This window comes from Equus caballus, chromosome 6, assembly GCF_041296265.1.
Source record: "Equus caballus isolate H_3958 breed thoroughbred chromosome 6, TB-T2T, whole genome shotgun sequence".
Classification (NCBI taxonomy): domain Eukaryota; kingdom Metazoa; phylum Chordata; class Mammalia; order Perissodactyla; family Equidae; genus Equus; species Equus caballus.
This window is the reverse complement of record NC_091689.1, coordinates 69,753,238-69,776,684: the sequence shown is the minus strand read 5'-3', so window position 1 is coordinate 69,776,684 and position 23,447 is coordinate 69,753,238. Positions and strand designations below refer to the sequence as shown.

General features: G+C 38.0%; 1 protein-coding gene across 2 annotated transcripts in view; it reads left to right on the top strand.

Annotated features, from left to right (window-relative positions):
- Positions 1 to 22,694, top strand: part of PKP2 (plakophilin 2) — an 82,283-nt gene extending 59,589 nt beyond the window's left edge. Inside the window, exons 7-13 of one of the 2 annotated variants that reach the window (XM_023643348.2) lie at positions 2,231 to 2,348; positions 3,492 to 3,656; positions 4,581 to 4,754; positions 12,739 to 12,892; positions 17,893 to 18,082; positions 20,588 to 20,675; positions 20,824 to 22,694. In XM_023643348.2, coding sequence (XP_023499116.1) covers positions 2,231 to 2,348; positions 3,492 to 3,656; positions 4,581 to 4,754; positions 12,739 to 12,892; positions 17,893 to 18,082; positions 20,588 to 20,675; positions 20,824 to 20,892 — 958 coding nt within the window. In that variant the 3' untranslated portion in view covers positions 20,893 to 22,694. The remainder of the gene's footprint in view (positions 1 to 2,230; positions 2,349 to 3,491; positions 3,657 to 4,580; positions 4,755 to 12,738; positions 12,893 to 17,892; positions 18,083 to 20,587; positions 20,676 to 20,823) is intronic. The other variant, XM_070270102.1, reaches the window with a different exon arrangement.
- The last annotated feature ends 753 nt before the right edge of the window (positions 22,695 to 23,447 follow it).

Genomic DNA, 23,447 nt, shown 5'->3' with positions numbered 1-23,447 from the left:
TTGGGGTAACACTGGTTTATAACATTATATAAATATCAGGTGTATGTCATTATATTTCAATTCCTGTGTAGATTACATCATGTGCATCACCCAAAGACTATTTATAACCCATCACCATACACATGTGCCTAAACACCCCTTTTCCCCTCCTCCCTCCTCCCTTCCCCTCTGGTAACCACCAATCCAATCTCTGTCTCTATGTGATTGTTTGTTGTTGTTTTTATCTTCTACTTATGGGAAAGATCATAGAGTATTTGACTTTCTGCCTCTGACTTATATCGCTTAGCATGACACCCTCAAGTTCCATCCATGTTGTTACAAATGGCCGGATGTCATCATTTCTTATGGCTGAGCGGTATTCCATTGTGTATACATACCGCATCTCCTTTATCCATTCATCCCTTGATGGGCACCTAGGTTGCTTCCAAGTCTTGGCTATTGTGAATAATGCTGCAGTGAACATAGAGGTGTGTGTATCTTTACGCGTTTGTGTTTTCATGTTCTTTGGATAAATACCCAGCAGCAGAATAGCTGAGATGCCATGATCTTAAAGGGCTCAGAGAGTAGATAGAGAGGATCTTGGTTCAAATGATCATTGCTTGAGAAAAAATGTTAGTAAAAGTGGTTTTATTTACAGTTTATGAGCCCATTCATTGTCTTTTTTTAATGGACAAAGTATCAAAGTCTTTAAGGTACAGTGAAAATTAAGGAAGTGAATCTTTAATTAGAAACGTCAAAGGAGAACCAAAGTCACAGAAAGGATTTTGTTATAATCAAAAATTCGTTGTATCAATTCAGTAGCCATTAAATTGTTAGTATAGCCTTAGTTTTATGTGGATTAGTCTTATCTCCTCAAGTATTATGTGGAATCATGAAATTGCATTTTTGTGGGTTAAAAACAGTCAAGTATCGTTGGTTTCAACTTAAAGATGTGATGGTCTCCCTGGGAGCAGGGTACACTGCTGTGTGCTCCTCCCTTGTTCCCTCTAGTTCTTGATGTAATGCTGGGCACATTTGTTCTTTCATAATATGTATTGAAAGCAGTATTTTGGGGCAGAAAGGCTTTTTGAAATCACTTAGTGCAATATATTATTTTAAAGATGAAGAAAGTAAGACCCCAAATTTCTCAGACTTGTAGTTCTTTTGATGTTCATTATGACACTGAGACATTCTAGACAAAAAGCCTTGAGTATACTTTGAGTATTCTACCCACCAGCAAAAGAAACTGGTCTAATCAATTTTTTAGGAATAGTTCTTAGCACTTAAAGTTAGCAAAAGGGGATAAGCGTTGTTCCCAAAATTCTATAAACCTGAAGGCATTGTTCTTTTTCTATTCTTGTTAACAGAGGTGTTAACATTTTTGGAAAAAACTATTTTAAATAGTTAATGCTGACAAGAAAAATCTAGTCTAAAGGAACATAGCAACAATAATATCAACATGATCTGAATTTGAAACATGATTCCCAAATATATTACTTTGCTGTATTTGATAAACTTCAATTCTCTATAAGGAAACAACCTCCTCTTGTAGATTTAGTTACTGTTTATAGAAAGGTGTCATGGCTTAGCCAAATTAGAAATAGACTAAGTGCAAAGATATTTATAGGTCATGCTGTTGACTTAGGTCTTAGACACTGTGAAACTCTGCATTTCTGTGACATCTCTCTGCCATTTTAATTATAGGATCATCACATTTTAGAGTGTCTGGTTTAATATTTATCAATAATAGTTTATTCTGAAACCTACAAAACCCCAAAATGATATAGTCCAACATCTTGTCTTTACAAATGAGGAAACTGAGGCCCAGAGTATTTAAGTAATTTTAAGTTACTTGAGTTAAGACACGGAACAAATTGGTACATCTAATATCTGCCATGTCCAATGTGCCATTTGTTCTTTTAGTTGCAATAATGTTTGCCTCATATCTACCCTTTCAAAAATGGGGTGAAGAGTAGGTAAATAATGCTATGACCTTGGTGCTTGGAGAGAAGTATACAGGAGACTTTCATTGATGTGATGACATGTTATATGAATATGTTTAGAAGTTGTTTCAGGTTTAATGGCCATCAGGCAATTGATGATTTATTGAACCCAGGATAAGTCTGTCACACTTTTACAAATTTCCCAGTTTTCCAAAACTTTGGAAGAAGTGCCAAGTAAAGCTTTGAAACAAAGGCCTATTGGATACGCCACCTGTGTCTTATGATTGCCTGTTTGTTTTTCCTGATAGAAACATGAGTTCAGCTGGCCCTGATGGGAGGAAGGTGATGAGAAGGTGTGATGGACTGATTGACTCACTGGTCCATTATGTCAGAGGAACCATTGCAGATTACCAGCCGGATGACAAGGTAATTCAAGAATTAAATAGTTCTTGAATTGAAGTAGTATTTTGTCTTACTCAGATTCTCCAGGGTATTTTTGAAGTAGCTATTTGCATTTAGCTTTATTCATTAACTCATTTGCTGAACTTATGATTTCCCCATAGATGCTTAGAAATATGAAAATCCATCTAGCCCCATTTTTCTACTTTCCAGACCCAAAGTTCCAACTATCTGTTTGACAACTCTATGTGGATCTTGGAAAGGAGCCCAAATGCTACATGTTCACAATGAACTTAAATTCATCTCTTCCTTCATCCTCAAATTTGCTCCTTCTCTGTATAATCCTTATTAATAATTATCACCATCCTCCAAATGAAAACAGGAAGCTGAGTAATCTTGGACTGCCTCCCTTCCTTCAAATCCCATATCCACTGGGCAGCAAATCACATGCTTCTATCTCTTAAATGACCTGTGGTTTATCCACTCCTCCCTGATGTTACTGCTGTCCTTGTTTGTACATCTTTCATGCTGATTATTGCATTTGCCTCCCACTTGGTCCCTACAAACAATATCTCCTTCTGTTTCCCAACTTTCTACATGGCTCCTAAGTTATGCATCTAAAATAGAGAATCATTCTTAACACACTCTTGAAAAAGTAAACTAGAAAGGCTCTCCAGTGTTTTAAAACATTCAGCCTTATGTCTTGGGCTCTCCAGTGTTTTAAAACATTCAGCCTTGGGGCTGGCCCCGTGGCCGAGTGGTTAAGTCTGTGCGCTCCGCTGCAGGCAGCCCAGTGTTTCATTGGTTCGAATCCTGGGCACGGACATGGCACTGCTCATCAAACCACGCTGAGGCAGCGTCCCACATGCTACAACTAGAAGGACCCACAACGAAGAATATACAACTATGTACTGGGGGGCTTTGGGGAGAAAAAGGAAAAAATAAAAAATCTTTAAAAAAAAAAAAAAAAAAACATTCAGCCTTATGTCTTGGCATGGTGCTCATGGCCATTCATGATCTCGTCTTAGCCTTTCTAGCTATACTTCTTCCAGTCCCCCAGGCACACCCTCTTGCATCCAGTAAACCTTGTAAGATCCAAAGCGGAAGAAGTCACACCTGCAAAGGGATACCTCTATGTATGGGATCAATATTCATGTCCTCTTTTCTCAGGCCACAGAGAACTGTGTGTGCATTCTTCACAACCTCTCCTACCAGCTGGAGACAGAGCTCCCAGAGAGATACTCACAGGGTATCTATATTCAAAACCGGAATATCCAGACTGACAACAACAAAAGTATTGGGTGTTTTGGCAGTCGAAGCAGGAAAGTAAAAGAGGTATACTGGGAGATGTTTGAAAGAATAAGTATGTGTGTGTGTGTATTTCTGAGTACTCAGTATATGTCAGGCACTATTTTAAGTTCTTTTAATCCTTATATCAACCTTACACGGTGCGTATTTTTAATATCCTCATTTACTAATGAGGAAACAGAGGTACGGAAAGGGTAATCAATTTTCTCAGAATAATTTAGCAAATTAGTGGACGGGATGGACTTCAGTCCCTAGCAATCTGACTCCAAATTCGCATTGTTAGTCACTAAGCCATACTTCTTTATGCCCTATAGGTTAGGAAATAAGCTAAATGCCACATGGCCAATGGTGTATGAAGTGTTTTAACATTAAAAGCAGCGCTGATATTCAGCTTTGGACATTCTAAAAACAAACTTTGGACATCCTAAAAGCAAACCCCATGGGAAGGAATACTGTTCATACTGGCATTTCATGAAAACAAAAAGAATGTGCCCTCTCCTACTCCTCAGAGTGTCATGCTATTTGTGAACTTGGAGAACAACTGGTAAATTTAGAATCCTGATGTTGGCCCGGACAGCTTCACTAGACTCAGAGGGAAGAGGCCTGCTTTTCTTATCTTCAGAGTGATTGTGACTAATTTAGCTTTAAGTTTAACAGCAGCCTGAAAACTGTTCTGGAGCAGCCTATGCTTAATTCTCTGAATTCTCTCTCACTGTGAAATGCAAAGTTGAGAGGTATGTGGTGGTGTTAGGGAGAAATAATCATCAGGGGCTAAAAGTTAAGTGATTAGAAAACACATATTTACTTTTTCATTTCTATTTCAAGGGTTTCTTACTATGCAAATTATTGGTCTCTCTAGACTGGACAGTATTTCTGGTCTGTGGGTTTGGGTATGGAATATAGAAATCACTTGAAGGCATTAATTCTGGATTTCATTGTGTGTGTGGTTAGCAATACCAGGACATGCCAATGCCAGAGGAAAAGAGCAACCCCAAGGGTGTGGAGTGGTTGTGGCACTCCATCGTGATACGGATGTATTTGTCCTTGATCGCCAAGAGTGTCCGAAACTACACTCAGGAAGCATCCTTGGGAGCTCTCCAGAATCTCACGGCAGGAAGTGGACCAGTGAGTATCAGGCCTGCTTTCCTACTTTTTAAAATAATGACATTGTCGACATACTGCATTAGGTTCTGCAATGAGGCAGTGAGGTCAGAGCAAAAGTTTCTCCCTTTCATCAGGACAGCTCTCAGGAATTCCCAGAGAGTTCCAGCAGTCCAGAACTTTCAGCCTCGGCTTCTGCAAAGCCAAGTCAGACTGCAAGTAGATGACTCCGAGAGAGTTACATGAATCAGAGCTCTTCCAGTTACAAGTCTCAGAATTCTACCTCAAAATGGTTTAAGCAAAAAAGAATTTCTTGGCTCGTATAACTAAGAAGTCCAGGGTAGGTCTACCTTCCATCGTGGCAGGACGTAGGTGCCCCAGCAACTGTAATTATGACTCCCCATCTCTGGACTCTATTTTCCTCTGTTGGTTGAGTTCTCAAAAGGCTCCCCTTATCTGGTAGCAAAGAGAGCCACCAAAGATTTCAGGGTTACATGTTACCCAACCCAATGTCCCCACAAGAAAAGAAACAACTATTTTCCCAGTAGCTCTATTAAGAACTCAGAGTGAGTCTCACTCGCCCATTTCTGAACCAGCACCTGTGGCTAGGAGACCATGATGTTCTGATTCCCAGGTCTGGGCATTGTGCCCACATGTGAATTTCAGGGGAGTGTGTTTGAGCAGGCAAGGGTCACCGCCACTTGTACGACATAGACTGAAATTGTAAAGGAGTAGTTCCCCCATGGAAAGTCAGTGTTATTGCAAAAAGGAAGAATGAATGCTGGGCAGGCCAAAACAACAGATGTCCACTGCAGTGTGGAGTTGGAAAAGACATCTGTGCTTTTGTGTCCCAGAAACTCAACTACAAAATAAAGAGCTGCTTCTCTTTCTAGGTGCACTTGCTTATACCAGCGAAGTCAAAACATATAAAACAGTAAAAGCTTAGTCCCTCCCCCCTGTATTTTATACCTTGCTACATATTTAGCAATTCTATAAATATTTAATTATTTGAAAGGTAAGTTTATATTCTTTGACTTGATCGTAAAATGATTAGAAAAAACTCCCCCAAAATAGTTTATTGTGTGGACGGTCTCCAATTAGTCATCGTCATAGAGAAAAGCACTTTCTCTTTTTTTTTTTTAAATTGCAGTAACATTGGTTTATAACATTATATAAATTTCAGGTGTACATCATCATATTTCGATTCCTGTGTAGGTTACATCATGTCCACTACCCAAAGACTGACTACCATCCACCACCACACACATGTGCCTAATCACCCCTTTCGCCCTCCTCCCTCCCCACTTACCCTCTGGCAACCACCGATCCAATCTCTGTCTCTATTGATTGTTGTTGTTTTTAATGTCTACTTATGAGTGAGATCATATGATATTTGACTTTCTCCCTCTGACTTATTTCGCTTTGCTTAATACCCTCAAGGTCCATCGATGTTGTCACAAATGGCCGGATTTCATCGTTTCTTATGGCTGAGTAGTATTCCATTGTGTATATATACATCCTTTTTATCCATCCATCCCTTGATGGGCACCTAGTTTGTTTCCAAGTCTTGGTTATTGTGAATAATGCTGCCATGAACATAGGGGTGCATGTATCTTTACACATTTGTGTTTTCACATTCTTTGGATAAATACCCAGCTGTATTTATCCAGAATAGCTGGATTGTATGGTAGTTCTAGTCTTAATTTTTTGAGAAATCTCCATACTGGAGAAAAACACTCTTGTAGGTAACAAAAATATTATTTACTCTTTACTTGAGAAATCATATTCATTCTTTAATGTGTTTACACAGAAGCTTGCTCTGTTTTGAATAAAATTGTGAAATGGTAAATCCAATATTTCTCTTATCTTAGCACTATGGAAAACGACCAAACTCAAAAGGTACAAACTTCCAGATATAAAAGGAATATGTCCTGGGGATATAATTAGTGTACAGCATGGTAACTACAGTTAATAATACTGTATTGCATATTTGAAAGTTGCTAGGAGAGTAAATATGAAAAGTTCTCATCACAAGAGAAAAAATTCTTCACGTAGGGTGACAGATGTTAACTACACTTGTGATCATTTCACAATATATACAAATATTGAATTATTATTACGTTGTATGCCTGAAATTAATATAATGTTGTATGTCAATTATACCTCAATTTAAAAAAAGAACTCCCCTCCCCCAAAAATACAACCAAACTTTAATCTCTTTGATTTTTTTCAAAGTGTACTTCTGCACAAAAAGAAGGAAATGGGGAACTACCAGGAGCCCTGAATGACACAAGGACATTAATTTATTATCTTACTTTCCCATTTTCTGATGCTAGGTTTCCCAAAACTACTTCATTCACTTTTCCAAACTACAGACACTCTCTTAGTAACTCCTAGCCAACTTAAAAGAAAATGTCAGAAATTAAATTGCTCTGTGTGTGTATATGTGTTTAAACTCACTCTGCTCTGAATACGGTTCACCATGAGCTAACCCTTTCAACTTGGATTGTAGCATCTTCCATTCCAAGATCTCTCATGGAATCCAAACAGTCTGGAGATGTTTCCATGGACCTGAGGATACAGGGATATTTGTGCCACTTAAGCTCTGAATATGAGTATATTACCTAGATCCCAAGTTCTTTCATTCGTTTGTTAAAGAAACATTTTTTGAGCTCCTACTATGTAACAGGCACTAGCCTAGTGCTAAGTATATAGCGGTGAGTAAGGCAAAAATCCCTGTATGTCGTAATAGTCAAGTTGGGATAAATAAACAAACAAACAAACAGAAATGTAAGAGGCTAAGAGATACCAAGTCCAAAAGGAACCCAAGCAAGAGGGGGGATATCTTCATAACTGTCCTAATTGTGTCAAGGCATTTAAAATCATACCTGACCTCAGACTAGTCCAGGCCCCCAAAAGGAGGCCTACACTGAGCTGGTATTGATCCGTATTCAAGGGTGTTAGAGTTGAACTTGATTGAAGATTTATAAGAGGAAATTTAGCAGAATAGGATAATGATCTGAGGACCCTTTATTCTTTTAAGTTATGAGATGCTTTTTATTAAAATTTTGACTTATGTGTGTATCCTTTCCAGTTATTACTTTTCCTAATTTTGTTATGCTTAGATGGTGTGATAAAAATACTTGGTTTTATAATTTCTCAAGGGAATTTTTGAATATAAAAACTTGAAAAGCAGGCCATTAAACATAGTTCCAGGAAATATCCAGTTCATTAACCATGTGTTCATAACTGAGATAGCATCAAACAAATGGCCTTATACCTTAAATGCCAAAGAACCTAAACTGAAATAAATAGCTTTGCAAAAGATAGATTATATAATTTAAGTATAGAATTGTGACAGTGATTTTTAGTCAGCAAAGCTACATTAAACTTTATTAATTTGAATACAGTGGTCATTCTAATAATAAATAAGAGAAAGAGATGGATTGATAAAATTTATCCAGTTAGCAAACTCTGTAAGTATAATATAAATTAAAGTATAGATTTATAAGTACGGTATAAACCAAAAGTACAATTTAAATTAAAAGATTAAACATTCAAAAGTTAAAAGTCATTGAAATGAACAGTTTTCAAGTTTCTAAAACACTTTAATGGCACTTACTTTGATAACCATTGGAAAAAAACAAAGTGTATCCCCTACCTCACACCTTACCCAAAAATCTGTTCCAACAGCAATGAGGTTCAAATGTGAAAGGGAAGACAATAAAGCTTCTAAACAATAACATGGAAGAATATCTTCATGATCTGGAATAGGGAGAGATTTCTTAAAAGTAGTCAGAAAAAGCAGTAGCCATAAAGTAAATATTTTATAAATTGACAACTTTAAAATTACTAGCTTATGTTATTATACTATCAAAAGACATTGTTAAGACACTGTGGGGGCCGGCCCAGTGGCACAGCAGTTAAGTGCACACGTTCTGCTTCTTGGCAGCACAGGGTTCGCTGGTTCGGATCCTGGGTGCAGACATGGCACTGCTTGGCAAAAGCCATGCTGTGGTAGGCATCCCACATATAAAGTAGAGGAAGATGGGCATGGATGTTAGCTCAGGACTAGACTTCCTCAGGAAAAAGAGGAGGATTGGCAGAAGTTAGCTCAGGGCTAATCTTCCTCAAAAAAAGACACTAAAGGGGCCGGCCCGGTGGCACAGTGGTTAAGTTTGCACGTTCCACATCTCAGCGGGCTTGAGTTTGCCGGTTCGGATCCCGAGTGTGGACATGGCACCGCTTGGCACACCATGCTGTGGTAGGCGTCCCACATATAAAGTAGAGGAAGATGGGCACAGATGTTAGCTCAGGGCCAGGCTTCCTCAGCAAAAAGAGGAGGACTGGCAGTAGTTAGTTCAGGGCTAATCTTCCTCAAAAAAAAAATATATATATGGAAAAAAAAAAGACACTAAAAAGACAAACCACAGAGTGGGAAAAGATTTTTGTAACATATATAAGTTACAAAGGTTGGTATCTAGAAAATATAAAAAACTCATGAAGTTAACAATAAGAAGATAGACAACCCAATATAAAAATGGACAGGAGGGCCAGACCCGGTGGTGTGGTAGTTGAGTTCAGCGTGCTCTGCTTTGGCAGCCCAGATTCGGTTCCAGGGCATGGACCTACACCACTCATCTGTCAGTGGCCATGCTGTGGAGGTGGCTCACATGCAGAAAGAGGAAGATTGGCAATGGATGTTAGCTCAGGGTGAATCTTCCTTAAAAAAGTAAATAGAGACTTTAATGGGCACTTCACAAAAGATAAGATAGAAATAGCCAATAAACATTTGAAAAGGTGCCCAACCTTATTAATAATCAGGAAAGTATGAATTAGAAGTGCTATTTGTAAACGGTTGACTAACTACTTCACAGTCATTCTCATATATTTCCTAAAGCTGGAATTAAAAAATCTCTCTTTGGTAAATCTGATTATTTTTCTTATTGAGTAAATTCTAACGACCATCCCACTTCAGCCTCTCCCATTTTCCTCAATAAGCGAGAATTACTGAGACTGCTCTGCTTTCCCCTAGTTGAGCAAATGTCGTTTGAGGATCCAGACTTCGTTTAGAGTTGCATTTTCTGGTGATCATTTTTATATACAAACATCAAACTCTTTATTATCTATAAGAATATATCATTAAATGGTATAGTATGATATACATATAAAGCAAGATTTTAGTTTTAAAAACATCTCATGTTTTAAAAGAAAACAAATTTTTTTTAATTTTATTGATTTAATTTTTTTTTTTTTTGGAGGAAGATTAGCCCTGAGCTAACTGGGGCCAGTCCTCCTCTTTTTGCTGAGGAAGATTGGCCCTGAGCTAACATCCATGCCCATTTTCCTCTACTTTATATGTGGGATGCCTACCACATCATGGCTTGCCAAGCGGTGCCATATCCACACCCAGGATACGAACTGGCGAACCCTGGGCTGCCGAAGTGGAACGTGCACACTTAACCACTACGCCACCGGGCCGGCCCCCAAAAGAAAACAAACTTTAAGAAATAAATATCTTGTGACTTTTTAATCCATCCTTATCCTCATGAAGAACCTTCTGAGATTATAGTAAATCTTCAGGAAAACTTGATAGTATATTATTCATATCGTTCAGTTCAATAATCATTTGTATAGGACCATTCAAGGCACTGAGAGAAACAAAAAAGATGGACAAATCATTTCCTCCTTGCAAGGAACTTCTGTTCTAATAAGAGAGATACGCAATTTAATATAGTTGTAACCTAGAAAATTAACGAGTAGTGGTAGGAAAGGGAGGACAGAAGATGCCAGGCTGTGAAGGACTATATGGGCCATGCTAAGACTTGTGCACATCATTCTGAAGGCAATGGGGAGTCATCACAAGGTTTAAACATGAGGTGGAACATAATCACTTTAAATTTTAGAAGGATCATTCTGGTGTAACTTTGAAATCTTCACTGGCACTTACAAAACAGCAAGTTGACCAACAACATTTGAGCTCCTAGTGGAGATCAGAAACCATAAATTTGCAGAAGTGCCAATCTTCAAATGCCCTATTTACTATAGCAATATTTGGTGGCCAAGTGTAAAGTCAGCTTTGCAGTTTTGGTGAGTGGGTGAAAAATAGGCTAGAGTAATAGAGTTAAGGATGTTGGAAAAATAGTATTTGATGTAATGGTTCACATACCCTCATCTAAATAAGAAAGGTAAGGTAAGAGAGAATTGATCACTTGAGAGCAGGAAATGAAGGCTGAGGTATAAGGACTGGAGTTCCCGATGAGGCTTAAGAAGAAATATGATAGGAGTGAGGGAGAGAGAGCAAGGAGAATAGGAAGTTGTGTTCAGAGCTTGACATTGGAGTATATGTTTTCAGAGGAAAGGTGTTTCTGGGTGAACACAAGTTCCATATGACCATGGAAGTGAGTGGCTGATATGCAGAAGAGATGAAGACTATGACTTTTAGGAAGTCTATGAACTGTGAGGTAATTAATTTGGTCATCTACCATGGACAGGAGGTGGAGAAGGCTCTGAGTCAGGCTGCATAGCCTCCAGTGGATGCTGTGAAAAGACCAATAGATCTTGAGATGACAAAGAAAATGCTATGGGGGTGATAGAGCTGGATGGCAGTGACTCAGAAGAGCAGAGCTTGGGCATATGTGGAAAGAAATAATTATCTAGACAGGCTATAAGGGAGATAGAGGAATGCAAAACCTACCTTCTTGCCCAAGACACAGGAATTGTACAGAATAAATAGCCTCTCTAGGTGGCTACGGGGAAGGATTCTTCTCAGAGGAGAGCAAATGGTCTAATGGAATGTTCTGTGAATTAGTGAAAGACAAATTATAATTTGTTTACAATAAAACAGATATTCTAGAACTGCAGTTATTAAACTTCTTTGAGTCATGGACATTTTGAGTGTCTAATAAAATCATGGACCCTTCCCCTATAAAAATTTATTAGAAACACAAAAATAGCTTTAAGCACCTCCTGTCCCATCCTGAAACCTATCCTGGATCCTATATTAAAAACCCATATTCTAGAAGGTACAGTGGAGGATGTAAGAAGGAGAGCAATCTGAGGGAGACAGCGGGAAACAAGCATGTTTAGATAAGATAAACAGAGAAGATAGACGCCTTGAAGAATGACCAAGTATTACGGGAATTTCTGGCATGGTGGCCTCAAATTAGCTTCAAATAGAAATCTAGGAAGTTGCAGACACGAGCTAAGGCACTAGTATCAGTGGAGGTTTGTTGATGCTAGGAAGGATCTGGTTGGAACTCAGATGGAAAGTGGATGGCCAGCCTCATAAGATTTGCATCTAATGGACCTACACTTGGCCCAACAACTTGCATGTGCAGCCTCTGATACAGAGCATAGAATTACAGCTGATCTAACTAGCCGTACATGCCTTTCTTTACACGCCCAATATCTCTTTCAGAACAAACTGGTTTTTAGAAATGAGCGAGTTTATTAAAATATGTAAAATGCCAATATTTGAACAAGAAGAGACAAAAAAGATGAATAAGCCAGCAACTGGTAAATATATTGAAGTAATAATCGAAGACATCTCCCTTTAAAACTTTTGTCAGCTCAGTTGGTTTTATAGCTGAATTCTACCAAACCCACAAAGGGGAGATTGTTCTTGTATTACACAAACAGTTCAAGAAAATGGAAAAAGGGAAAACACCACCCAACTAATTTTATGATATTAGTGTAATTTGATTTTAAAACTGATAACAGTATTACAAGAAAGGAAAAGACAGGCGCATTTTATTTATAAACACAGACGCGAACAATGTAGTAGCTAACCAAATCCAACATTGTGTTTTAAAATGCTGAATAAATTGTTTTTATCCAGAAATTAAATTGAAAACCTAATAAGAATGAAAAAGATATATCTTCAGATTGGTTTCATCACTGCTCTAGTTTTTAAAACATCTTGCTTGACTTCTGGTAATCTGCAGAAAAACTTAATATTACCATGAAGTCAAACGCAATAGCACTTGTGGGACGTCTCTTAAAACAGATGCCGACGTCAGTGGCTCAGACAGTTGTCCAGAAGGAAAATGGCCTCCAGCACACCCGAAAGATGCTGCATGTTAGTGATCCAAGTGTGAAAAAGACTGCTGTGTCCCTGCTGAGGAATTTGTCTCGGAATCTTTCGCTGCAGAATGAAATTGGTGAGTCAGTAAAGTATCTGGCTGAAATAAGTACGCAGTGAAAATACAAATGCAATAAAATGTTGTCTTTATCACATTCTTTTCACAATGGTGAACTGAAAATGTGAAGAAAGAGCAGAATGTCATAAATACACCTGGTTTTTGTGCACACAGATGTCAAGGGTGGGGTTTCTCACTGGGTCTCAAATAGGATTTTTCTTAATATCCCGCATTTTTTTGTTGTTTTTATTAACACAAAGAGAAATTTTAGACCACACTAATAATTAACAAGATAAGGAATATATTTGATGGCATAGCTCATCCCTCAGCTGTGCCAGCCAGTGAAATCTTTTGAATCCATGTAGCTGTCTTTCAGAATGTTTTCTGCATAGCCTGATTGGGACCACCCTTCTAGAACATTAAAAAACAGTCGTTGTTCACTTTAGAAACTTGGCCGTTGTTGGACTGGAAAAAAATAAATAGATAATCACACACAAAAAGACACAAAGAAGGAGTCACTGAATATAGCAGATTCTGCATATATGGCTTTTAGAATAAATATGATGAAACATATTTGCTCTTTTTTTTTGAGTCTATATTATTGACAAAGATGGTAACTGTATTATGCTATCAATTAAATAATTTTTCACTCTTTTGCGTTATACCTAGAAGTATCTGATAAATGTTTGTGAATCAAGTCAAAAACTATAAAATGAGATAGTAGGAAGACAATGCTAAAATTAAGCATGCTTCAGATAAAAACTAGACTATTGGGGGTAGGCATGACGTAGTCTGTAGTCTATACAGAAACTGATATATAATAATGTACACCTGAAATTACACAATGTTATAAACCAATGTGACCTCAATAAAATAATTTTTTAAATAATGATAAAATAAAATTAAGCATGTTTCCTAATGCTCCATTAATTAGTCACTCCTGACAACTTGAAATTCAGTTTTTCATGAAATTCTAAAATTGTAGACAAGTTTTGGTTTTTCAGTGGATCAGATTATTTTGGAATGTACACACATACAAGAGATATTGAAGTCTCTGGTTAATGTTTTAGTAACGTCATTTCCAAAGACAGCCACCAGCACAACATTGCACAAGCGGTTTCAGAGAATGGTTTTGTGCCCATTATAAATAGAGAAAGAGACTGGAAATTTGTCAGTGACTCTAAAAGAAACTTTGCCATAGGCATTCTCAGAATTATGAAACTGTGCTCCCCATTGTCTTCCGTGGACTTGTGTGCTGCACTTCAATTCAGGTGTATTGTCCTTTGAGTTTTCTTTTTCTTTTTCCAAATAAAATGTTGACTCCATCTTTAAAACATTGCCTCTGAAAATAATTGCGTTCTACACATTGTGCATGTACCTTCAGGGCAGAAATGCTGTTGGGTCAGTTTCTATACAGTTCTCTAACTGTTGGTAAGATATAGCTGTAGCCCCACAGTTTATATAAGATAATTCCACTGATAAACCTCCCCTCATTTTAAGGACAACAGAGAGAAGTGGCTTGAGCAAGCTAAAATCAATTTTTAAAAATTCCAAATTGGCTTTGTGTCAAATAGATAATTTGAGTAAAAAGACCTGTCTTGATTCAGGGTATTAATAACCAAGAATAAATGGAAATCAGTTTGAAATACATGCTTTGTGCTTCTCATAAGAGATTTCTAGGCCAGGTAAAACTTTCCATGTGCTGACCTGTGATGATGTCATCACGTTTTATTTAGATTTACAGAAATAAACTTGAAACATTTTCTTTTCTTTTTCTTTTTTTTTCTTTTTTATTTTTTTTGCTGAGGAAGATTCACCCTGAGCCAACATCTGTGCCAATCTTCCTCTATTTTGTATGTGAGCCACTGCCACGGCATGGCCATTGACGAGTGGTGTAGGTCCGCCCCTGGGAATTAAACCTGGGCCACTGAAGTGGAGAGCGTGGAACTTAACCACCAGGCCACCAGGGCTGGCCTGAAACTTATATTTTCTTACAAACTTAAAGATAGGCAGCTTAGCATGGTGACAAAATATAGATCTCAGGTACAAGACATGGATCTGTATCCTACAATGTGACCTTGCCACTCATGTCACCTTGGCTAGTCATTTAACTGATCTAAACCAACTGAGATTAGTAATCACTACCTAATAGTGTTTTTCCAAGGGTCAGATAACATGATGTACTTGCAAGCATCAGGAAGTATTTGGATAGATCTCTCGAGTCTCAGTTCACATTTCTTCAGTTACAGATGTTTTCAGACATCCAGCTAATGTCTTGGCTTTTTAAGGCATTGAGTTTAAGCATTAAAATCTCAACAATATGACATTGAGCTATAACCCTTCACTATCATGATAAGGCCTTTAATTTTTATATTTCACTATTAAAGATCCAATTTTATTTTATTTTATTTTTTAAGGTTTTATTTTTTCTTTTTCTCCCCAAAGCCCCCCAGTACGTAGTTGTGTATATCTATCTATCTATATGTATATATATTTTTTTCTTTTTTTCTTTTCAGTTGTGGGTCTTTCTAGTTGTAGCATGTGGGACACCGCCTCAGCTTGGCTTGATGAGTGGTGTTAGGTCCACGCCCAGGATCTGAACCTGCGAAACCGTGGGCCGCCAAAGCAGAGCGCGCGAACTTAACCACTTGGCCACAGGGCTGGCCCCCAGAGGTCCAATTTTAATTGTCCCAAAGCAAATGTATTTATTCAGGCCCACTGTGTGTGTGTGTGTGTCTGTGTGTGTCTATGTGAGTGTGTGGAGAGAGAAACACCAAGAGACAAAATGACCTCCTTACTATATTGTAGTATCTAGCTTTGTCGATGTAAACAATTGGACTGCTTTTCTAAGAACAACAAACGCCATGTAAAATGTTAAAGACTCTAACGTCTCTAATTCTCACTCCTCCTCTGACATGACCCTGAGATTCAACCTTGAGTTTCATCTACAAAAGTGGACCTTCTTGTTGGCGATGCTGAGGGAGGCGAGGTGGGACTCTCTCTGAGTAGGCATTGTCCTCGGTGTGGGCAGCCTGGGTGTCAGCAGACAGTGCTGCAGCCTGCAGAGAGGTGATGGGGTGTTTTCTGTTGGATTGTCTCAGCCTTGTTTCCTTGTCATTGACCTAAATTTCAGTGAAAGGAAAATTCATGTTCTCAAGGCCTTTCGGTCTGTGGCTTAACTTATTAAAAGGAGGAAGCCTTCTGAAAATAACTTCCATCTTTTGAGAGCTTACTACGTATGTGCAGGGTACTGGGATACAGTTAACACATACTAACTTATTTAAGCCCTTAAAACGACAGATACTATTATTATCCCATTTGACAAAGTAGGAAAATGAAGCAGGGGGAGGTTCCATAGCCTGCCCAGACCACACAGCCGTTAAATGGCAGAGACAGGACTGAAACCTGAAGAAGCGTGGCTTCAGAGGCTGAGCTCTGAGCTCTCAACACTATGGTATGATGCTTGAACAACAGTGAAAAAGAAAGTGGTCAGGCCTTTGAGCAGAAGGTGTGTCTTTCCTGTCAGTCAGGTCCAGGTGTTATCAAAAGGATGACACATCGTTCAGTGCCTTTTATTGATGCCTCTCTGTTTTAGGCATTGTGATCGATGCAAATCCAGAAATGTGTACAATGATTGTCCTCCAGGAACCCATCGCCCCATTTGGAATTCAGACAGGCTTATAGCTAATTACAATTCAGTATCGTAGAGAGAAGTGCAGTTCAAGGTGCCACATAAACGCAGATGAAGAAACAATAAAATTAAGCGGAAATATTTGTTATACAACCGTGATAAACACAGCATTGTATTAAAGAGCTGTGAGGAGCAGCAAAACAATTGAAGCATGCTCTCTGTTTTTTAAGGAGAGTCCAAAGTAGTTAGAGAGAAAGAAGAAAACATGTGAAAAGAATTATTGCAGAAAATCAAGTACATATTCATATTGCCCAAAATATACACCGGAGGACAAATTATAATGAAATCATCAAACATTAATACCTCTCTTGTTATTACAAAAAAAAAGTCTGGGGCTGGCCCCGTGGCCGAGTGGTTAAGTTTGCTCACTCTGCTGCAGGCGGCCCAGTGTTTCGTTGGTTCGAATCCTGGGCGCGGACATGGCACTGCTCATCAAACCACGCTGAGGCAGCGTCCCACATGCCACAACTAGAAGGACCCACAACGAAGAATATACAACTATGTACTGGGGGGCTTTGGGGAGAAAAAGGAAAAAATAAAATCTTTAAAAAAAAAAGTCAAACTAAAACCCTATAACCAAGAACTTACATGGTGAAAAAATAAATTTAAAGTAATCTCTTTCTCTTTTTTTTAATAATAGCATGATTAGTGCATTCAAGAAACTTTGGGCATTTCAGATAATTTTTTAAAATATTTTTAGGTCACCATCAATACTATTGTAGAAAAACAAGTCCTGTTATTAGTGTATTTCTTCTCAGGTTTTTTATGTGTTTTTTCTCTCCTGGTATTATAATATGTATTCTTTATATAAATAAATATACTGGTTTTTCACACAGAATATTAACATAAATATTTTCTGGTTATACGTGCTTCGCTGATATGTTTTGGGATGCATAATATTCTTTTCAGATGTATTTCCATTGATTATGTTCTATTATTGGAATATTTAGGCTGTTTATAATTTTTAATTTATATGTAATACTATAATAAAGATCTCTGCATAAAGCTTTTTCCATTTTTAAAGTGATATCTTTAGGATCAATTTCCAGAAGTGGAATTACTGAATCAAAGAATGTGAAAATTTTTAAAATTCTTGACATTTCTGTCAAATTGCTTTCTGAATAGATTTCCGGTGTACTGAGCACAGAGTATCATCTTTTTTAAAAATCTTTTCTAAATTTGAGTGTTAAGAGTGTTGAATGTTACATCTTTCATATGCTTATTAATCAATTGTGTTTCCTTTTTAAAATGTTCTTGACCCAAAATGTATTGGGATCTTGAGGCTAAGAAATAATCCTTTTCATTGTGTTCTTTCTGTTTCATAATGTAGCCAGAGAAACTCTGCCTGATTTGGTTTCCATAATTCCCGACACAGTCCCAAGTACTGACCTTCTAATCGAAACTACGGCCTCTGCCTGTTACACGTTGAACAACATCATCCAGAACAGTTACCAGAATGCCCGGGATCTTCTAAACACTGGGGGCCTGCAGAAAATCATGACCATCAGTGCAGGGGATGCGTAAGTCCTTTAGCATCTGCCAGTCAGCGGTCGCTTTCCCCACCACCACACGCGTGTGTAAATAATCCAGTTGTGAATGTCCAGTCATTGAGTACCATGGGCGACATGGCCAAAAACAGGATTGTAAAGTTGGGCTGGATCATCTGGCCCAGTCCTTGGTGACAAGGCAAGTGAAAAACTGAAGCTTCCAAGCCCAATAGTTGCCCATTCTCATCTAAAATATCCAGAGATAGTCAAACACCATAGCTTCTCTGGGTAGTGCCTTCCAGCATTTTATTCACTTGATGAATTAATTTGTTTTCCAGAGCCACGGCTGTGATTTAAGAACAGCAGAGTGTAGGCAAAGTGGGAGTCCTATGGACAGAGAATACCCTTTTCCTCACTTAAATCTGTGGAGCCAGTGTCACCACAGGTGGCTGAGAGGAAGCAGTGATAGCACAAGGAGGAGAAGTAGGAGGCAGCGTAACAAGAAATTCTTGCTTTCTCTATCACATCTGTTCCACCTCTTATTCCCTTTTGAGAATAAAAGGTTTAATGCATATGCCTTCCGGCATCCCTCTTTCTGTGTCTTTGAATTTTCCACATTTTAAAAAAACAGATGAGGAAGAGAATGAAAAACCTTGTGTAACCAAATTATTACTGTTAGTTAATTTAGAGTGATGGGATCCAAAGGGGGCACGAAGATTATTATCTTTTTCTCTTTATACAGTTCTGAATTGCTCGCCTTGTTAAATACAAGTTACTTTTGTGGATAACATAAAAGAAAAGAAATGTTATTGTAGCCGAGTTCTAATGAGCTGCAAAGCAAACAAACTTCACCTGGTGTGGACAAATGTGTGTGAGGCAGGCATGGGGGCTCTGTGGTGTCCTGGAATGAACACGTGTCCCCTCCCCCACAGTCCCACCCAGTTTAGGCCCCTGGTGCTCTGCAGCCCTGCTCTGGGAAAGCTCGCAGGGAAGGAAGACCATATTCAGAGTCACGTGATTAAAAGGAGCACTGGTTAAAAGGTCAGTTCCCCAAGAGCGGGGAAGGCTCACCTGTCCCCAGAGCCTGGCAGATAGCTGTTGCTCAGTCTTTGTGGAAAGAATGAATTATTGCTGCAGAATAGATCTGACCATTCCTAATAATCCTCCAAACCTCTAAGCAAATCTCCACAAGACCATATAATGTTAATTATTTGAGTATTCAGACAGAAGCAGCACATGGGAATACGCCATCACTTTTGGAAACTTCTTGTAGCTTAGCAACATATGAGGCTGTGCTACTCCGTTGCCTATTTTCTGTCTTGAGTGTCCACCTGTGAGCTAGTCCTTACATGTCCTCTCTCAAACAAAAGTCAGCAAGGAGCTTCTAACTGTTGTACCTGCTGCTCTGTCCTTGCCAGAGTGTTGTATAGCTGCCCTGTAATGTATGAGCTAGCCTGGGAACCAGTTGCCATTTATAACATTTTATCTTTCAATACATGAGTTCCAAGTGCCAACTGACCAACTCATAAACAAATTTTATGAATATACAGCCCTTGCAATTTAAGAACTTTTTCCAATTTTAAATATCAGAGACCAGTAGCTTTCATGGATATATTAGTACTTTGGTTATTAGCAAGTGACTCTGAAAAGTCCATGAGGTACTATAAAACAGTCTGTAAGATACTGATTTGACTTACCCTTCATACAAGGCTGGTATGGAAGGGAAAGGCTTTTAGCTAATGAGTGAACCCAGCCTGTGCTTCTCCATACAGCTTTGCATTCTCTATTCTTGGTTGCATGTTTACAAATCCTATGATATAAAAAATAAGTTCTGTGTTAAAAGAAAAAATTCAGCCATGTGCTAGTTCAGGTGATAGAAGAGATAGAGATCTAAGAAAGCATTAGATCCTTAGCCAGAAACAGGAGGTTTAGGACAAATTTAAAAGCTGAGCATCAAAAACTGAGTACAATGCCAAATTCAGTGGTGACTTGGTTTTATAACAGGACACGTCTTCCATTTGCTCTCTATAAAAACAAAGAAATTTTGAAACTATTTTAACAAATGCTCCAATAAGAATTCATTTTATTAACTTGAAAAAATTACTCCTACATTCATAATCACTAAGTCTAAGAGGTATATATATTTTTCAGTCATCCTTTCCTGCATTTGTATTCTATAAATGTACATTAAAGTATACAAATATATTCTATCAATATACAAATACAAATTTTATTCTATAAATAAATTCAAAGATGTATTCCGTATAAATATCAGGAATTTGCTCTGTAAACTATTTATTGGTTAGCACATGCTAGTCGTTTAAAAATATTTTTTAAAAATAATTTAAAAAACAACAACAGGGTGGCCCCTGGCCTTCAGAGCTCACCATCTAATTCTCTTCTGATGGTGAGTGGCCTGACTTAATGGATGGCTACTGAGCAACAGCAGTTAAAGAAGATTTACGGAGTGTCCAAAGACAGCGCCCAGAAGCCTGACACATTCTCGCTGATCTCAGAGTGTCCTTTTCTTCTTTTCAGCTGTGCCTCCAACAAAGCCAGTAAAGCTGCCTCTGTTCTCCTGTATTCTCTGTGGACACACACGGAGCTCCATAACGCCTACAAGAAGGTAAGAACGCCAGAAAGACGTGTGTTGTACTTAACAGCCAGATAATCGTGGCCTTCTTGTCTTGACCCTGGTGAGAAATCACTAAAAACTGCATTTTCTTGTGTGAAAATGTTGTTACCTTTCACATTTCTGTTTGCTTATTCCAAAGGCTCAGTTCAAGAAGACAGATTTTGTCAACAGCCGGACTGCCAAAGCGTATCACTCCCTCAAAGACTGAGGACAGTGAGGAAGCGCCCTCAGAGATGCCAGCCTCGCCATCCTCAGCCACAAAAAAAACCCAAAGGAAAGCACCTATTTTTCTACTGCCCAGCCCAAGAAGCCTCAAAAAAAGCATGCCTTGTTTCTATCCTTTTCTATTTCCATGGTCCCCAGAATTCAGAAAACAAATAATCAGAGTATAATTTTATTGGTCTTCCAGAAGACTTTTGCAAGTTTGCCACCAGTAGAGACTGGCAGCGGGCTTAATTCAACCTTCTCCAAATAGTGGTCTTTGTGATCAGGGCTTACAATGCATGGCCTCCTGGAACCACAATGTGAATTCACGTGGAATGGACATTAACAGAATAAATAAGGAAGGAAGCTGTTGTATTACTAGGATTTTAAAAGTTTGATTTACATTTTTATTCCCTTTCTGGTTTCCATGTTTTGTCACTCATATGCACGTCGCTTCACCACTGAGCCACGAGTGTGTTGTCCTGCTGTGTTGAAACAGAATGGAAACGACGAGAAATATTTGAAAAGTTATCCAGGAGAAAATTTAATGGCAAAGTTATATGTTTCTTTGTTTACTTTGTGCTTGTTTTTATCCTCTTGAATTTTTTCTCTGATTTTAAATGAACTAATGAAATTTAGATCACAGAGCATGCATGACTGTAAGGAAAAGAAATTGAAAGAAAGTGATCATAGCAAACTTAAAAATCTTTTCCACAGGGAAAGACAACTATGGTTGTGAAATTCAATGTTCCCTCTAAACGCTGAGTAAATTCAATTTTCTGCCCAAGGAAATACGTTACCTGTAACACCACTGTGAAATGAAAGTCTCTTCTGAATGGTGGCATTCAGTGTAACTATTTCCTGGACTTTTTCAGCCACTGCAATGGGCTGGTGAAAAAACAGACTCAACTCTTTAGCTACAAAAGGAAGAAAGGCCTCTCAAACAGCTGGGCCAGCCCAGGGCACTGAAGACACAGCTCATTTTAATGAATTATGTTATCAACCAGCCCAACTTTGCTCAACATTTGAAAAAATAGCACAGAGCCACTAACTCTGATGTGATCTTCCTCAAACCATTATTTTAAGTCAAGGGAACTCTATAGAAGAAAAATGAAGAAGTTATGTTGAGGAAAAATGTGTCTAGACCACCAAGAAATGGTGTGAGAGATACTAATATTTAAAAGTTGACACCATCATCTACTGAAGCGAATCTATATTGTTATTTTAACTGGGCCGTGAGTAATATTCATATAGAATTAGTCTTCTCAACTACAATTTTGTTATTATATTTTGCTTTTCTAAAAAATCTGACAATGTTTGTTATAAGAAAGTAAGAAGAGAAAAATCCTTCAGCTCCTTTTGGCCAGATAGGTGTAATAGAAAATAAATTCCCATTTTCAGTTTGAATGTGTACTTAAGTCTTTATTATATTTAGAACTTGAAATTTTTTCCATTTTAAAAGCTCAATGAAGAAGACTTAGTTTACTAACCTAGTTCAAAATGAAATTATTTGGATACCAATTTTTAAAATACTGAAGAGAGAAATTATCTCTTTTTCCAGAGTTTTGATGATAAGCATTTGGAGTATTTATTCCTCCAGATAACTGATGTATGTTCCAGAACTTTCTGTATTTTTTAAGACATTAGTAGAATCTTCAATAATGTTACACACAAAATGAGGCAAAAATAACATTGCCTGCATTGGTATCTGTGTATATCTGATTTATTTGTATTTCTTGGTATATGTGGTATGATTGACATGACATCTGAGGATTTGACCTTATAAACTTCAACTTTAATTACTAAGGGTTTGATGCTTTGTAATTGCTTTTGTTTCTTCTCTAATTAAAATCCTAAATTCTTTACCAAGAAACACTTCCTGTAAGAAAGATGGGAGTAGCTAGTGACTAAAACATGTAAAAATGGAGAGACATACAAATGCATTAGCTATTGTTGGATTTTAGTAAATTGAATGAGTCTGTGCCCACAAAAAGATAGACTGTGTTTGATCCCCATGTTCTGCTTTATCCACTCTGTTTACACAAACCTCACTACGTCACTATCTGTGAATACCTCTAGGGGAGGTCCTTGTGTGGTTGAACATCCATTTTGATCACAGGTCTACACACAAGATTCTTTTTTTGCCTGTTTGTCCCAGACTGTGCCCATGTCTTCAAAGGAACTGATGGGCTGAGCTGGGCCTTTTTATTTATTTGTGCTGAGTTCCAAAGGGCTGCTGCCTTGTCACAAATTCTTAATGGTCTTCTGGAAGATGGGAGGTTGCTGCCCTGAATTTCTATCACTGGGAACATTTGTTTATACCTGATGGATATAACCAAAGGGTTTTCTGACAAGATGGAGAGGGGATTAACATGTCAAATGGGAAAACAAGCAGCATGAGTAGATAAACCACTTTAAAACCAATTTAATCAGCCTCTGAAGAAGCAATTCCCTAGAAGAAAAAAGGAAATGGGAAATATATATAAACTTAAATATTTATTTAATATATGTATAATTTATATATACTATAGTTATAAATGAAATTTCCTCGAAATGAGA